Source organism: Cherax quadricarinatus, chromosome 4 (genome assembly GCF_038502225.1).
Source record: "Cherax quadricarinatus isolate ZL_2023a chromosome 4, ASM3850222v1, whole genome shotgun sequence".
Taxonomy (NCBI): domain Eukaryota; kingdom Metazoa; phylum Arthropoda; class Malacostraca; order Decapoda; family Parastacidae; genus Cherax; species Cherax quadricarinatus.
The window spans coordinates 72,669,402-72,686,856 of NC_091295.1; the positions used below are offsets into that span (position 1 = coordinate 72,669,402).

The 17,455-nt window shown below is 43.2% G+C and overlaps 1 protein-coding gene across 7 annotated transcripts in view; it reads right to left on the reverse strand.

The window, feature by feature from the left end:
* The window catches only part of LOC128684325 (cationic amino acid transporter 4-like), a 64,462-nt gene that overhangs the window by 5,413 nt on the left and 41,594 nt on the right, over positions 1-17,455 (reverse strand). For all 7 annotated transcript variants that reach the window (XM_070097785.1, XM_070097747.1, XM_070097764.1 and 4 more), the window contains 6 exons: positions 6,370-6,504; positions 5,450-5,631; positions 3,959-4,047; positions 3,149-3,345; positions 2,219-2,419; positions 539-1,229 (listed from right to left, as the gene is read on the reverse strand). In XM_070097785.1, coding sequence (XP_069953886.1) covers positions 539-1,229; positions 2,219-2,419; positions 3,149-3,345; positions 3,959-4,047; positions 5,450-5,631; positions 6,370-6,504 — 1,495 coding nt within the window. The remainder of the gene's footprint in view (positions 1-538; positions 1,230-2,218; positions 2,420-3,148; positions 3,346-3,958; positions 4,048-5,449; positions 5,632-6,369; positions 6,505-17,455) is intronic.

A 17,455-nucleotide genomic window follows, 5' to 3' on the forward strand; every position in this document is an offset into this window, starting at 1 on the left:
GGAATGGAACAGACTGCCCGCACATGTCAAAGCCAGTCATGGCATGAACCAGTTCAAGAAGAGTGCCAAAAGGTGTCTGATGAATGTAGCTACAGAAAGGGAGGGGAATGATTTTCTATTTAATATACGTGTAAATTTTACCATATTCCTAGCAATGACCTTGGTGTAGTAGATAGTCTTTTTAGTATGATAATAAGATGTTATCTTCATTGTAGAATAAGAAAATATTATAACCTTTATATTATAATAAGGTAAAAGGACCCCCAATGGAAATAAGTCACTCTCTGACTTTTTTGGGTTATCCTAGGTTCTCTACACATATGCTGCTATGTATGATAATTCTATGTAACTGTATTTGTGTATACCTGAATAAACTTACTTACTTACTTATTAGGTTAAAACTTTTCTATCCTACTAGCTTGTGGCTTAGCGCTTCTTTTTGATTATAATAATAAATCTATCCTACTAGGATTGAAAATCCAGAGATTTCAGTGTGGACAGGCAAGTTTAGGGGTAGATGGTAGGGAGGATAACTTACCTAATGTAGTATAGAGAGCAAGGATCACCCAGGAGTGCCGGAGGACCTGTACTAAAAGGATAACATTGAGGAGGAGGGCAGCTGCAGGGAGCCACGGTGCAGCAGGTATCCTGAAGTAGGCACTATGGGTGGCACGAAGGGTGGGCAGGCGGGTGAGTAGTGCTACCAACAAGAGCGCTGTCAACATGGACGTTGACAATACCACCACCAGGAATGGATGGTCGCGTCCGTCTCTCCAGCCATACACGGCCACGACTGCTGCCACAGTTACTGTAGTTAAAAGAGCAGCCAAGGCTACACACGCCCGCCGTGCCGTGGCTACTGTCGGAGCACGGGGCACGCCTGTGTCTAGTGTGGCCACCTTAAGCTTCTCCTGGTACTCTGCTACTGCTGCATCAATGTCGTCCTCTGCTTCTGTGTCTGTACCGTACCCAGACGCTGACGACTCAGAGTCCGACCCAGCTGTCTCTCGACTGCCAGAGTGAATTTCCTGCCCCCGGGCCACGACCTCGCTGCTCTGATGCTCGGGGTCAGTGAGAGGGTCCAAGTGCTGGTCTTGGGAGTTACTGAGGAGTGGGGCAGTGTCGCGTGTCTCGGTCTCCAGACCACTCACACCACTTTCAGAGTCCGGAGAGGTGGCGGCGACAAACTGCTGAGTTCTTACTCTCTGAGGTAACACCCGCATCCCATCCTGTGGAATAATCATCTCAATTATTTATGTATCACTATATGGTCCGCCAACATGCCGGGTCCATACACTGCGCCTGTCGGAGTTCATATACTCAAACCCACAGTGTTACACATACAATCTCCTTATTTAAGCACTTCATGTAATTTGCCTTCCCGTATCTTCCTGTATGCCACCAAAGTGGCGTACAGGAAGGCTACAGACAAGCTGCCATCACACGCCTAAAGATTAGAACAAAATATCAACAAATCTGTCTCATCCCACTGAGGCAGGGTGACCTAAAAAGGAAAACTAATTTTAAGCCAGCCCGTAATGCTATGCATGTAAGTGGCTTTAGCATGCTGCTCTTACCTGTATTTTTTGTACCTCTGTATGTATGCTTAAATTACTAAATAAATAAATAAATAAAACTAAATTTTTTCTTTTTAAATTTAACAACTTATACAGAAAGGGTTACTAGCTCTTTGCTCTAAACAAATGTATGGAAAAATTTCTATTATATGAACTTCGACAAATGTTACCAATGACGCAACACTAACATGATCAGGTGAATCACCTTTAATTATTATCGTTACATATAATGGTTAATGTAACAGTGTAAAGATTTGTACTCTTCCATTAGAGTAATTATTTCAGCCTTTGATCTACGCCATCCCCTGGTATAACTTCTCCCGACTTGAAAACTCTCGAGAGCGAAACGTCTTCAATAAAGGCTCGTATAATACATTTCTTAAATTCACGTGAATCTTATAGCCGTGTTGGGTGCTCGATCCTCCGTCTCCTTAAGCACAAAGTGGTGGAGGGTGACTCCTCTATCTACTATGGAGAAATATACTTATGACGACGTTTTGGTCAGATTTGGATCATTAACTAGTTAAAAGTAGGGCCGAAGCGTCATCACAAGTTTCTCCTATGTGAGGGTTGTCTATACTCAACTTTTAAACAAAAACCTTTGAAGAACAGCAGTCAACCACCTCAGCATCACTGCTCACCTTGAGAAAGTGAAGGGTCCTCTCCTGTCGCGAGTGTGGAGGGGCGACGCGCTGGTAGCTGTAGGGGGCGCTGCTGTAAGGGTTGCTGGAGGCTGCTGTGGCGGCCACGGAGCACAGGGAGCCATAGGAACAGCGGTGACGGCGATACATGACTACCAAAACGACAGCCACGTGCAGGCAGAGGGCGCACGTGGCCAGCACCTGGTAGACACCACGGCAGATGTAACAAACCTTAACATCACAGTGTGGAACACTGACAAGAGAGCACAATGTCTGGACACAGCTAGAACTTTGAATACTCCCAGTGCAAAAACCTGTCCGATAAAAATGGCATGAGTGCATCTACTGGTGTCCTTCCATCCATTCTTCACATTATGCCTTTGGATTGACAAGTCGCCCATTGGCGAAACTTCTACAAATAAAAATACCCAGATCTTAATTACGTGTAATTCATCGTCCTTTCATCCATACTGCCGGTATCTTTCTATCTTCTACTGTCACTGTGTAACGCTATATGTTGGAACCTACTCCAGAGGGTTTCCTGCGACTTCGTTAAGACTTTTCAATCTACATGCCAGGAAAAAGGCTCTCGATCCAAGGAATTAAACCTATTTTTCCCTTCCTAGCCTCAGACCTCCCATTTCCAAGGCGCTGTATGACCCTTTCCCAATGGCATAGGTTCCAACTATGAGGAAGGAACTTAGTATTCAGAGTCAGTTTACACATAACACTAAGAAAACGCTCAGAAATGTATCTAATACTGAGGTAAACACACATACCATTCAGGTCCTGAGAATCCACGAGGACCCTTATCAGAAAGTACAATACAATTTCCTCGCTACAGTACTATTTAAAGTCCCTAACTGGTCGCCCTCAAGTCCTAATGAGGTCCCTTCTCAGGTCCCGTTCAGGTCTCCCTCAGGTTCTCACCTGAAGAACGAGGACGTGGCTAAAGAGCAGAGCAAGAAGGGCGGCCAGTGTGCCGCCCACTAGGTGGGCGTGGGCGTAGGAGGTGGTTCGGGAACACTGGTGGGCGAGGCTGGCTGGCAGGAGACCATCTGTGGCCAGGGACACCAGCTGCCTGGAGAGTGGGTTCGCAGCCTCAACCAACGCCAGACACAGCATCACTACCTGTGGCGAAACAGAGGGTTACCTTCGTCTTGTGGGGGATGGTTCAAGGCTGTCTCGTGTGTGGGGGAAAGGAGAACTGTACTATCGGTGACATGGAGGGATGTTTTGTACAAGTTGCACCGTCTGCAGGAAGGAAGTAAGTTATTACCATCTCTGTGGAGAAGTCTGTGGTTGCTGTACCATCAACGGGGAAAGGAGAGCTCTGTAGAGGTTTTACCATGTATATCGTCCTCGTATCTGTCTGGTAGACACACGATCTTTGCATCACGTTTTCGTCCCAAAGCATGCACTATTTCCCCCCCCCCCCTGGGAAGAGTGTAGACCACATTGGATTGCAGAAGGATTACAAAATTTAACTAGGAATGCAGCAATATTTTGACAGACAAAATGTTGGCATGTCTGGACAAGGGCACAATTTTAAACGACATGCCTAGCTCATGCCTCGACAAAATGGATTGGGCAATTGTTTTTGCTGAGTGGGTTTGAGTCTGAGAAGGACCTGCTTAGTATGGGCCAATAGGCTTGCTGCAGTGTTCTATTCTTATGTTCTAAAAGACATGCCTGGAATTCCCTTCACAGTTATTGTTACTGGGTTACACTAGGATCAACCTACCTGGAACGACCCAAGTACGAGTCTTGCCCAGCCAACATCACGACGCTCCAGCGCCTGGATGAGAGGTGCGCCTTCAGGAGGTATCCTGTAATAAAGTTGGTAGAATTACCGACAATATGTAAAGTAAAAGGACACAAGTGCAACTAATGTGACATTTATTGTGGCAACGTTTCGCTCTCCAGGAGCTTTATCAAGCCATTGATGGCTTGATAAAGCTCCTGGAGAGCGAAACGTTGCCACAATAAATGTCACATTAGTTGCACTTGTGTCCTTTTACTTTACAGGAGGTATCCTATCAAGAGCAAGACGAGGTTATCCCTATACCAGACTCTCTTAACCGGTTACTGAATGTTGGATTCCCTTGGAGTCCTTCAAGAAAGAATAATGTAATTACATGGAATTAATTATAATTTAAAGGTTTATATTTCTAAAAATATGAAATGTGCGGTTAGTGATAATGAAACTTAACTAATACTATTTTAAGTCAGCTCTTTTATTAAGATCAACAATATACTGAGATATTTTTGCAAAAGTAACTTGAATATTAAATTTTTCAATGTCACTTGAAAAAAGCCGTCACGGTACATGCTATTCGATTTTCATTACACTTTTTGATTGCAAATTACAAAAATAGCTTTAAAACAGCCGACTCTATAATGTAATCACTCATAAATATAATTTTGCAGCTAAATATACTGATATATTAACTAATTTTTAACTTCACCTGCCTGCAAGTTTCGTTTTTTTGGGGGGATAATTTACTTACAGACGTATTTCCGTCACTGCCCGACCAGAGAATAATATCCCCGTATTCCACAAGCCTAGTCCCCTCTACCTCAACGTATGCAAAAGGAATAGTGGAGGGTGGTTATAAAATTCCGGTGCGGCAAAATACACAGAATATGTCCACGTGTATGACTGTGTGTCTGAATGTGTATGCTCGCTTATGTGTATATATGTACTCGCCTAATTGTGGTTGTAGGGGGTCGATTCACAGCTCCTGGCCCCGCCTCTTCACTGGTCACTACTAGGTCACTCACCCCCCTGCTCCTTGAGCTTCATCATACCTCTTCTTAAAGCTTGCATGGATCCTGCATCCACTACCTCACTTTCCAGAGTATTCCACTTCTGACAACTCTGTGTGTGCATATGCATGCTTACGCGTATAGGTAAGTAAATATTTTAGTATATATCCGTGTGCATATGTATAATTATGTATATAAAAAAATAATACCCAGTTTTCAAACTTTTTAACACCTGTGTCTCAAAACACCTGAAATGAAGAGTCCCCCTGTAATGAAGTTATACAGCGCCGGGGGAACGGAACGTATACAGATTCCATACAAGGCACTTCAGGTCCAATACAATGGATCAAACAGCTTTCATGGGCATCAAGGAACCTTCCTTGAAGGTACTGAGCAGAGGGAGAGATTTACACCCTGGGCAGTAGAGTGGAAGGGTGCATATTCCCGGCGGAGGATACTTACACGTTGCCCGTCATGAGGGTGAGAACAATGCCCAGGGCGAAGGAGGCCAGGAAGACTATACCAGTGGCGAGGGAGAGAGCGAGAGCCATGGCTGTGTGTGGACGAGGCTGCTGCTTGGCCAGGCGACCTGTCTCGTAGAAGCCAGTGTAAAGCACCATGCAGACAGCAGCACCAGCCAGCAGCTACAACATAACAAGCAACGTAAATGAAAAGTATCAAGGAGAATTCTAAACTGAATTTAAGTCGTAATGGACGACTATCGATGAAAAAAAATAGAAGGTTGACGGGGGGAATCGAACCGTGATTCCAAGATTAGTAAGTTTATTCAGGTATACACAAATACAGCGACTCATTTCCGTTGGGGTCCTTTATTAATTAAGGTCCAGCGCTTTGCCACTGAGCTACGAGGCTTTGTAAAACTTTCAAATTAGAACCTGTTAATCTTGGGACCACAGTTCGAGCTCCCCGTCCACCTCTGTTCATTCAAGAATATAATTCATTTGCAACACAAACACAAATATAATTCAGATGTCCCTAGGATAGTGAATATAACAACTGCTTATTTTAAGAAAAAATTCTCCACAAAAAAATAAAAAGATTTTAACGATTTTTTAAGTTTTCAGTATTGCCTTAAAAAAAATTCCACCGTTTTTTCAAGCCTATAGCATACAAATTACGAATATGAAGTTTAAAATGTAAAAAAAAAAAAAGCAATATTAGGGCATTACGCCTTTTTCTCCCGTTCTCGTATACCTAGTACCCTTAAGTGTATTCAGGTACAGGTACTAGTAAGTACAATTATCATACCTTGTAAAATATGTAAATTACCTAAGTTAATCCCCCTAAAAATTCAAAGTGACTTATTCACGTGACAGGTTGTAACTAACGTACAATGGAACTAGGTAAAGAGGAAGACCCACCTCTGAGGAACCAATATTGAAGGCATGATGTAGGTGGGCAGTGTCCTGGTCAGTGTGGGTGGCACCCACCACCAGGAACACTAACAGCGCCAATACTGTAGACACAGCCATAGTCATCCTCAGGAACCCGGAGTACTGCCTCATCCCCAGGGCAACACACAGGAGATAACGAAAGAAACACGAAATATATAAACGAAGGGTTAAAATAGCAATACCGTGGCTGGTACATTAATATCTATCCCCGCAATATCGTGATTACCAATTATTTAACCCACAATACCGTGGTTGGACCAATTATTTAACCCAAAATATCGTGGTTGGAACACTTATTTAACCCACAATACCGTGGCTGGAACAATTAAACCCACAATACCGTGGTTGGAACTATTTAAACCACAATGCCGTGGTTGGAACAACTATTTAACCCACAATACCGTGGTTGGACCAATTATTTAACCCACAATATCGTGGTTGGAACAATTATTTAACCCACAATACCGTGGCTGGAACAATTAAACCCACAATACCGTGGTTGGAACTATTTAACCCACAATGCCGTGGTTGGAACAACTATTTAACCCACAATACCGTGGTTGGAACAATTATTTAACCCACAATACCGTAGCTGGAACAATTATTTAACCCACAATACCGTGGTTGGAACAATTATTTAACCCACAATACCGTGGTTGGAACTATTTAACCCACAATACCGTGGTTGGAACAATTATTTAACCCACAATACCGTGGTTGGAACAATTATTTAACCCACAATACCGTGGTTGGAACAATTATTTAACCCACAACACCATGGTTGGAACAATTATTTAACCCACAATACCGTAGTTGGAACAATTAACCCACAATACCGTGGTTGGAACAATTATTTAACCCACAATATCGTGGTTGGAACAATTATTTAACCCACAATATCGTGGTTGGAACAATTATTTAACCCACAATACCGTGGTTGGAACAATTATTTAACCCACAATACCGTGGTTGGAACAATTATTTAACCCACAATACCGTGGTTGGAACAATTATTTAACCCACAATACCGTGGTTGGAACAATTAAACCCACAATACCGTGGTAGGAACAACTATTTAACCCACAATACCGTGGTTGGAACAATTAAACCCACAATACCGTGGTAGGAACAACGATTTAACCCACAATACCGTAGCTGGAACAATTATTTAACCCACAATACCGTGGTTGGAACAATTATTTAACCCACAATACCGTGGTTGGAACAATTATTTAACCCACAATACCGTGGTTGGAACAATTATTTAACCCACAATACCGTGGTTGGAACAATTATTTAACCCACAATACCGTGGTTGGAACAACCCACAATACCGTGGTTGGAACAATTAACCCACAATACCGTGGTTGGAACAATTAACCCACAATACCGTGGTTGGAACAATTAACCCACAATACCGTGGTTGGAACAATTAACCCACAATACCATGGTTGGAACAATTATTTAACCCACAATACCGTGGTTGGAACAATTTAACCCACAATACCGTGGTTGGAACAATTATTTAACCCACAATACCGTGGTTGGAACAATTAACCCACAATACCGTGGTTGGAACAATTAACCCACAATACCGTGGTTGGAACAATTAACCCACAATACCGTGGTTGGAACAACCCACAATACCATGGTTGGAACAATTATTTAACCCACAATACCGTGGTTGGAACAATTTAACCCACAATACCGTGGTTGGAACAATTATTTAACCCACAATACCGTGGTTGGAACAATTAACCCACAATACCGTGGTTGGAACAATTAACCCACAATACCGTGGTTGGAACAATTAACCCACAATACCGTGGTTGGAACAATTAACCCACAATACCATGGTTGGAACAATTATTTAACCCACAATACCGTGGTTGGAACAATTTAACCCACAATACCGTGGTTGGAACAATTATTTAAACCACAATACCGTGGTTGGAACAATTATTTAACCCACAATACCGTGGTTGGAACAATTATTTAACCCACAATACCGTGGTTGGAACAATTATTTAACCCACAATACCGTGGTTGGAACAATTAAACCCACAATACCGTGGTTGGAACAATTATTTAACCCACAATACCGTGGTTGGAACAATTTAACCCACAATACCGTGGTTGGAACAATTTAACCCACAATACCGTGGTTGTAAAAATTTAACCCACAATACCGTGGTTGGAACAATTCACAACACTGGCAAAGCAACTTTTTAACAACATTTGGGTCCTTGCTGGACTACTGTCAAGTCGTGAACTGATAATGGTCTAGCATCACCCGAAACTTAGTTTGAAGGTTTCTTTTTCAAAAAATGATTTAGTGAAACGTAAATAAAGTAATTTTTTTTGTTTCAACGCACCAGCTGTATCCCACCGAGGCGGGGTGACCGAAAAGAAAAAACTAGTTTCTCCTTTTAAATTTAGTAATATACACAGGAGAAGGGGTTACTAGACCCTTGCTCCCGGCATTTTAGTCGCCTCTTACGACATGCATGGCTTACGGAGGAAGAATTCTGTTTCACTTCCCCATGGAGGTAAGAGGAAATAAACAAGAACAAGAATTAGAAAGAAAATAAAAGAAAACCCAGAGGGGTGTGTATATATATGCTTGTACATGTATGTGTAGCGTGACCTAAGTGTAAGAAGTAGTAGCAAGACATACTTGTAATCTTGCATATTTATGAGACAGACAAAGGACACCAGCAATCCTACCATCATGTAAAACAATTACGGGCTTTCGTTTTACACTCACTTGGCAGGATGGTAGTACCTCCCTGGGCGGTTGCTGTCTACCAACCTACTACCTGCAAATAATTATTTATTTTAATATTTTTTGTATACTGCATGTGCTCTCTCTGTCGTAAATATTTTGTAAGTATAATAACTTTAGTAGAGACTACATAAGCTTTAAACTACCTCCATTTCATATCCTAATTTTCCTTTATTAAGACAGCAATCATCCCCTTACTGCATGCATCGATATGCATTAACCTTTTATTTTCCTGTATACTCTCAATCATTCTCGCTGCTCTGTCCTACCTCACTCCTTCCCCATCTTTATTATCCATCTTATGTCTTATGGTTTAAACTGCATCTATCAACATACTGTGTTCTATCCCCTGGCGTTCGTTAGAGTACTGCATTCATGGTTACCTGGAGGTTATTCCGGGGATCAACGCCCCCGCAGCCCGGTCCATGACCAGGCCTCCCGATGGATCAGGGCCTGATCAACTAGGCTGTTACTGCTGGCCGCACGCAGTCCAACGTACGAGCCACAGCCCGGCTGATCCGGCACTGACTTTAGGTATCTGTCCAGCTCTCTCTTGAAGGCAGCCAGGGGTTTATTAGCAATTCCACTAATGCTTGATGGGAGGCTGTTGAACAGTCTTGGGCCCCGGACACTTATGGTGTTTTCCCTTAGTGTACCAATGGCGCCCCTACTTTTTATTGGGGGCATTTTGCATCGCCTGCCCAGTCTTTTACTTTCGAAGGGAGTGATTTCTGTGTGCAGATTTGGGACCATTCCTTCCAAGATTTTCCAAGTGTAGATTATGATATATCTCTCCCTCCTGCGTTCCAACGAGTACAAGTCAAGTGCTTCCAAGCGTACCCAGTAGTTAAGGTGCTTGACAGAACTTATACGTGCAGTAAAGGATCTCTGTACACTCTCTAGATCTGCAATTTCACCTGCTTTGAATGGAGATGTTAATGTACAGCAGTATTCCAGCCTAGAGAGAACAAGTGATTTGAAAAGGATCATCATTGGCTTGGCATCTCTCGTTTTGAACGTTCTCATTATCCATCCTATCATTTTCTTTGCACGTGCGATCGTGGCACTGTTGTGATCCTTGAAAGTGAGATCCTCAGACATTACTACTCCCAGGTCCCTTACATTATTTTTCCGCTCTATTGTATGGCCAGAGTCAGTAGTATACTCTGTTCTAGTTATTATCTCCTCCAGTTTTCCATAACGGAGTAGTTGGAATTTGTCCTCATTGAACATCATATTGTTTACCGTTGCCCACTGGAAAACTTTGTTTATATCTTCTTGGAGGGGAGGGGGGAAGAGCTAAAACCATAGGGATTATACAGCGCCTGGGGGAATGGAAGGCATTCAGACTATTCGAGGAAATGGAGCACAGGTCCAATTCCTTTGATCAAGAGCCCCTCACCAGCATCAAGGAAAGGAACCTACCCTGAGCTGTGGCGTTCGTTAGAAGCATAAAAGTAATGCACGGAATGTTATGTGTTGCCTTGCTAACTCCTGTCACCCCTCAAGTGTAAGTGATAGTGTTGCTTGTAAATGACAGTGTTACTGGAGTATATTGATCTCCAGTGAGAACGAGCGCTTTCCTGAATATCGACTTCACTTTCTGTATTTAGTTTTTGATGTGGTAGCAGGGCGCATACACTTCAGGAACTAGCCAGAGCAGGGTCAGATACTATATGAGAAAGTACAAGACATTATTGGGGAAGGGGAGATAGAAAATCACTTGTTCTCTGTACCATCCGAGTGCGTCAGCTGGGAGGGGTGACGAAGAGTGAAGTCACTCCCTCTCTCCCTTCTAGAGATGACACTTCCCAAGTGGAAGTAACTCCAACTAGGTGGGAACGAAACCTTTGAAGCTGCCGTAGCTGATTAACCTTTAATGGAATACTTAACGATATCCTCGTTGCCCTGCTGAAGTCTCCCAGCTCAGGCTGACATTTCAACACCTGTGTGACTCATCCTGCGTGATGGAATATGACAGGGAAGCGTAGCTAGCTTTCGCTCCCACTTTGTAACTATCATGTAAAACAATGTATCAGTACACTGCTGGTGTATTCAATTTTGCCGAGACAGGTTCATGTCAAGAGAAAACAATGCACCAGGCCCGGTGGCCTGGTGGCTAAAGCTCCCGCTTCACACACGGAGGGCCCGGGTTCGATTCCCGGCGGGTGGAAACATTTCGACACGTTTCCTTACACCTGTTGTCCTGTTCACCTAGCAGCAAATAGGTACCTGGGTGTTAGTCGACTGGTGTGGGTCGCATCCTGGGGGACAAGATTGAGGACCCCAATGGAAATAAGTTAGACAGTCCTCGATGACGCACTGACTTTCTTGGGTTATCCTGGGTGGCTAACCCTCCGGGGTTAAAAATCCGAACGAAATCTTATCTTATCTTATCTTACTGATGGCTTCCTATTCCCACTTGAACCTCCCCCCCCCCCTTTTTTTTACCCCACCCCCCGGACCGTGATAGCGGCCGGTGATCCAGTGTAATTAGTAGGATGCTGGCAAATTATATTCATAGCGAAGTCTTAAACCCGTGCAGGTCATACGGCACCTGGAGAATGAGAGAGAATTAAGTTTGAGTCGAGGAATTCGACGATATCTTCAATTCCTTGGATCATGAACCTTCACCCATCAGCAAGGAACCTTTCTTGGAGAAGTGATATGTCAGACTACTAGATTTTAGTTCATCTCTTAAGTGTAAACCTTGCTGTGTCAATGCTGAAAGAAACTATAGTAGGAAGTACTCAGACTGCAGTCCTGGGTGTAATCTTGTACTCAACGAGGACGCAGAACCAGAATAAATCCTAGTGGTAAACTGCTGTAATGTCGATCACACTGAGTGGTCACAACCTCCAGGGGAATGCTCTACCAGCCCAATAAATCTATATGTTATTGACTGCAGGAGGAATAATATTACTGAGTGGTTGCCACGAGGTTTCCGGGCTAATAAAATCACTAACCCAATTTTTTAACCGACAAGAATATAATTAAAATATTCAGTAACAGAATCTTGTAATATTACTTTAAATTAGTAATGTTATTGTAAAACTGTTTTAGATTCTGATGATGGACGAAGAAGCACCAGAAACATCAATAAATAAACTGGATATCCTATGATAATAGTATTTAGGTTAAGAGAGATTATAATCTATCGATTACACTAAGGTCATTAAGGTTGCACGTAACTGTCACCACCAGACAAAAATATTTACATCCCTCAAATAACATTAAAGCATCGCCATATATACGCTGATAAAAAAATAGTGAAATTCCAAACGCTTTCGTGATCTCTCACATTATCAAGGACTTGTAACATGTCCTTGATACGAGAAATAACGAAAGCGGTTTGAATTTAACTTTTTTTTTCACAGGGGTTGTTTTGCATATTTTGATAGTATCTACTTGCTTACTGTGGCCTTACTGCACACCTCTGTATATATATACTGACATGGTATTTTAGACAGTCTTGGTCTTGCTTTTTATAACGAATAACATATACACTAGGCTCAGCTAAATAATGTTTTATAACCTACAGTACAATACGGACTTTATATCACTGATATAACATTATATCATTGATATAACATTTATAACCAACATCAATGAGAGTAAATAAACCAGATTAAATCATGGCTGAACTTGCGACACGAGCAGCGGCGAGGTTTGTCCCGAAATGTCACGGAAATCGCTGGCTGCCTCAAGGCTACTCTTGTTTTGTTCGACAAAAGTGGGTACATCAGCAGTGTGTTGCTACCCTAGGTAAGTAAGTAAGTTTATTCAGGTATACACAAATACAGTTACATAGAATTATCATACATAGCAGCATATGTGTAGAGAACCTAGGATAACCCAAAAAAGTCAGACAGAGTGACTTATTTCCATTGGGGTCCTTTTACCTTATTATTATAATATAAAGGTTATAATATTTTCTTATTATTCTACAATGAAGATAACATCTTATTATCATACTAAAAAGACTATCTACTACACCAAGGTCATTAAGACTATCTACAATACGAGGGTCATTACTAGGAATAAAGTAAAATTTACGCGTATGTTAGCTAAAAAATAGAAAATCATTCCCCTCCCTTTCTGTAGCTACATTCATCAGACACCTTTTGGCACTCTTCTTGAACTGGTTCATGCTATGACTGGCTTTGACATGTGCGGGCAGTCTGTTCCATTCCTTTATTGCTGTACAATAAAGGGTGTTTGAAGCCTGGCCACTGACTGTGGGTACTACAAAGTTGTGTTCTCTCCCCCTAGTACTATGATTGCTTTGGTTCCCAACCTTGACAAAATTGACAGCAAGATATTCTGGACATTGTTTGTGAGCAATTTTATAAACATGATTTAGCTTCAGTTGTTTTACTCTGTCTTCAACATTCAGCATATCCAACTGCTGTAATTCATCCTGGCCTACATGTTCTCTTGGTCCCAGGTCCAGGATGAATCTTACGATTTTGTTCTGGGTGATTTGCAGTCTATCTTTCAGATTTTTTGTCAAGGCAGAGTACCAAGAAGAGCAAGCGTAATCCATATGGCATTGTATAAGGGCTAGACATAGGGTCCTGCGAGCCTCAGTAGGTAGACACTGTGCTTGTCTATACAGGAACTTCAGTCTGGCATTCGCTTTCTTTACTACACTGTTCCCTATCAATTCTCCTGACATGCATGGGTCAAAGGGGATTCCCAAATATTTTACTGATGCAACCAAAGTGATGGGCTCCCCATTACAATGAACATTAAAATTATTTACCCTTCTCAGTTTATATTTCGTGCCAAAGAGAATGGCTTCAGTTTTCCCTAGGTGTAATGATAGTTTGTTGTCTACTAACCATTTGCTGCAGTGCAGTGTTAAAACATTAGCAATATCTTGTGGGTCTTTACCTGACACTAACAGAGCACTGTCATCTGCATACAGTAGGAGTTTGCACTTGACACTGATAGGCATATCATTGACATAACATAAGAATAATAAGGGACCCAGAATACTACCTTGGGGAACTCCACATGTTATCGGCAGGGGTTCTGATTCTGTTTTGTTGATTTTGACTATTTGTCTCCTGTTGCTAAGGTAGGACTTAAACCAGTCTACAGAACCTATACCGATAGCTTGAAGTTTATTACATAATATATTGTTGTTGACAGTATCGAAGGCCTTTTGCAGGTCTAAGGTTACCATACCTATGAGGTTCCCCTTTGACATTTCAGTTCTCAGGTAATCCATCAGATTAATAAGGGAGGTGTCGGTTGACTAGGATCTTCTAAAGCCCGATTGATAGCTATGGAGAATGTTGTTGTCATTAAGGTACTTAACTACTTGAGAATACACAGCCCTCTCTAGAATTTTAGATATTATACTGAGTATACTAACAGGCCTATAGTTGCTTACATCAGACCTACTATTTTTCTTGAAGATAGGAGTAACTCTGGCCTCCTTGAACCCCTCCGGTACGGTATTAGTGATGATTGATAGATTTATTATGTGAGCAATAGGGATTGACAGCTCAGAAGCACCATCTTTTAGGAACTTAGACGGGATGTTATCAGGGCCTGTGCTCTTAGTTGGGTTTAACCTGCTTAGTTCTTTTTGAGCATTCGTCTCTCGACCTGCGGGGAGAGAGGACGCTTCTACAGTTTCTCTTGCACACCACCTGGCGAGGAAAACATAGCATTAGCACCAAGATGGCGGACCGAATGAACCGGCGCATAAATACTGTCTGCATTGAGCTGGTTAGAGGATCATTAAGCAGCGCCACGATGAACGTTCTCCTGCCAAGCATTATCAGGGATTGTTATGGCATCCCCAATGAAGAGCTGTATGGTGTGGCACTGAATGGTATGTCAAGGGTCTTCGTGAAGTTCATGAGAGCTGACTTCTACTCTACCATCGTCGACGAATTTCAAGAAAGGAGGATGATTATCAATTCGGCAGTGGAAGTATGCTTGCATGATGTGTCTAAGTATTTTACTTGGGTGAAGGTAAGGAATGTACCTTTTGAGGCAACAGCATACAGCCTACAAGATGTGTTCAGTGGTTATGGGACTGTTCACTCGGCGAGCATGGGAATGTGGAGGGACGGACCTTACGAGGGGATGCCAGAAGGAACCTTCACACTGAAAATGACCCTGAGGAGGCCGATACCATCATATGTCACATTGCATAGCCATAGAACACAGGTTTTTGTACACTATGCGGGGCAGAGGAAGACGTGCCGTTTATGTGACTCTTATGAGAACATGGTGGCACAATGCCCCAGGAGACAGGGCCCTAGGCGTCAGGAGACAGCTTTTGTGGATACGCCATTAGAAGCCGCGGACGTTATGACGGGTGAAGTGGAAAGACTGAGTACAGGCCTATGAAGTGAGGAGGTCGACAGAGCAGAGGTGGTTTTGGAGACGTGTGTAACACTGCCAGTGGAAACGGGGGGGGAGGGAATATCGCTGTCAGACAGACCGTTAGGTACTACAGATTCAGCTCAGGAAGGGATTTTGGAGGCTGTGCTGAAGGATTTTTTGGAAGAGTCGGAGCATGGTGAGGAAAGTGATGTGAGGTCAGGCGATGTCAAGGTGATGGATGAACAGAAGCGGGGTAAGGAAGACTTGAGTGAGGTTCGAAAGGAGAGCAATGTGGTGGTGGAGGTCCATCAAGAAGATGTGGTTGCAGAAGATATGTGTGTAGAGGGTAGCTCCCGCAAGAGATCAGTGGGGGCATCAGACATGGACGAAGTCATCACACCAGCGCAGAGGCCTGGGAAGAAGATGTGGGCAGCTGTGGTAGCAACGGCAAGTCCGGGAGGAGGGGGGGGCAATGGGAAGCTAGGCGGGAAGGGACAAGGAGGGGTTGGAGGGCAAGAACGAGGGATTGATAGAGAAGGACCAAGACCTATGAAAGGAGGACCAAGTAAGCCTCAGCGGCACAGGGGTATTACCTGGAGTTTACCTGGAGAGAGTTTCGGGGGTCAACGCCCCCGCGGCCCGGTCTGTGACCAGGCCTGTTGCTGCTGGCTGCACGCAAACCAACGTACGAGCCACAGCCCGGCTGATCAGGAACTGACTTTAGGTGCTTGTCCAGTGCCAGCTTGAAGACTGCCAGGGGTCTGTTGGTAATCCCCCTTATGTGTGCTGGGAGGCAGTTGAACAGTCTCGGGCCCCTGACACTTATTGTATGGTCTCTTAACGTGCTAGTGACACCCCTGCTTTTCATTGGGGGGATGGTGCATCGTCTGCCAAGTTTTTTGCTTTCGTAGTGAGTGATTTTCGTGTGCAAGTTCGGTACTAGTCCCTCTAGGATTTTCCAGGTGTATATAATCATGTATCTCTCCCTCCTGCGTTCCAGGGAATACAGGTTTAGAAACCTCAAGCGCTCCCAGTAATTGAGGTGTTTTATCTCCGTTATGCGCGCTGTGAAAGTTCTCTGTACATTTTCTAGGTCGGCAATTTCACCTGCCTTGAAAGGTGCTGTTAGAGTGCAGCAATATTCCAGCCTAGATAGAACAAGTGACCTGAAGAGTGTCATCATGGGCTTGGCCTCCCTAGTTTTGAAGGTTCTCATTATCCATCCTGTCATTTTTCTAGCAGATGCGATTGATACAATGTTATGGTCCTTGAAGGTGAGATCCTCCGACATAATCACTCCCAGGTCTTTGACGTTGGTGTTTCGCTCTATTTTGTGGCCAGAATTTGTTTTGTACTCTGATGAAGATTTAATTTCCTCATGTTTACCATATCTGAGTAATTGAAATTTCTCATCGTTGAACTTCATATTGTTTTCCGCAGCCCACTGAAAGATTTGGTTGATGTCCGCCTGGAGCCTTGCAGTGTCTGCAAGTGTAAGCCGCCATTCTTGTAAAATTCAGGTGTGTAACTTTCAATGTAAACGGTCTTAAAACCGAGGTCAAGAGGGTATGGTTAGAGTGGGTTTTGAGGAGATTTAGTATTGATGTCTGTTTTTTTGCAGGAACATAACCATAGGTTAGGATGCGAGTTGTTGTTGAAAGGTTATAGGTTGTTTACATGTGATGCTTTGAGGTTGAAAGGAGGTGTGGCTATGGCGGTCAAGGAGACCAGTCCTTTGCGTATCCTGGGTTGGGAGGAGGGGGGGTGGGAGGGTTGTCAGGGTGGATGGGTTTTGGGGGGCCAGGAGGGTTAGTTTTGTAGGTGTGTACATGCCAGCAACTAGTAACACTAGAATGAAGGTGGATTTTGTACGCGATGTTCTGGTATATCACTTGAGAGGTTTACCTGCTTTTACGGTGA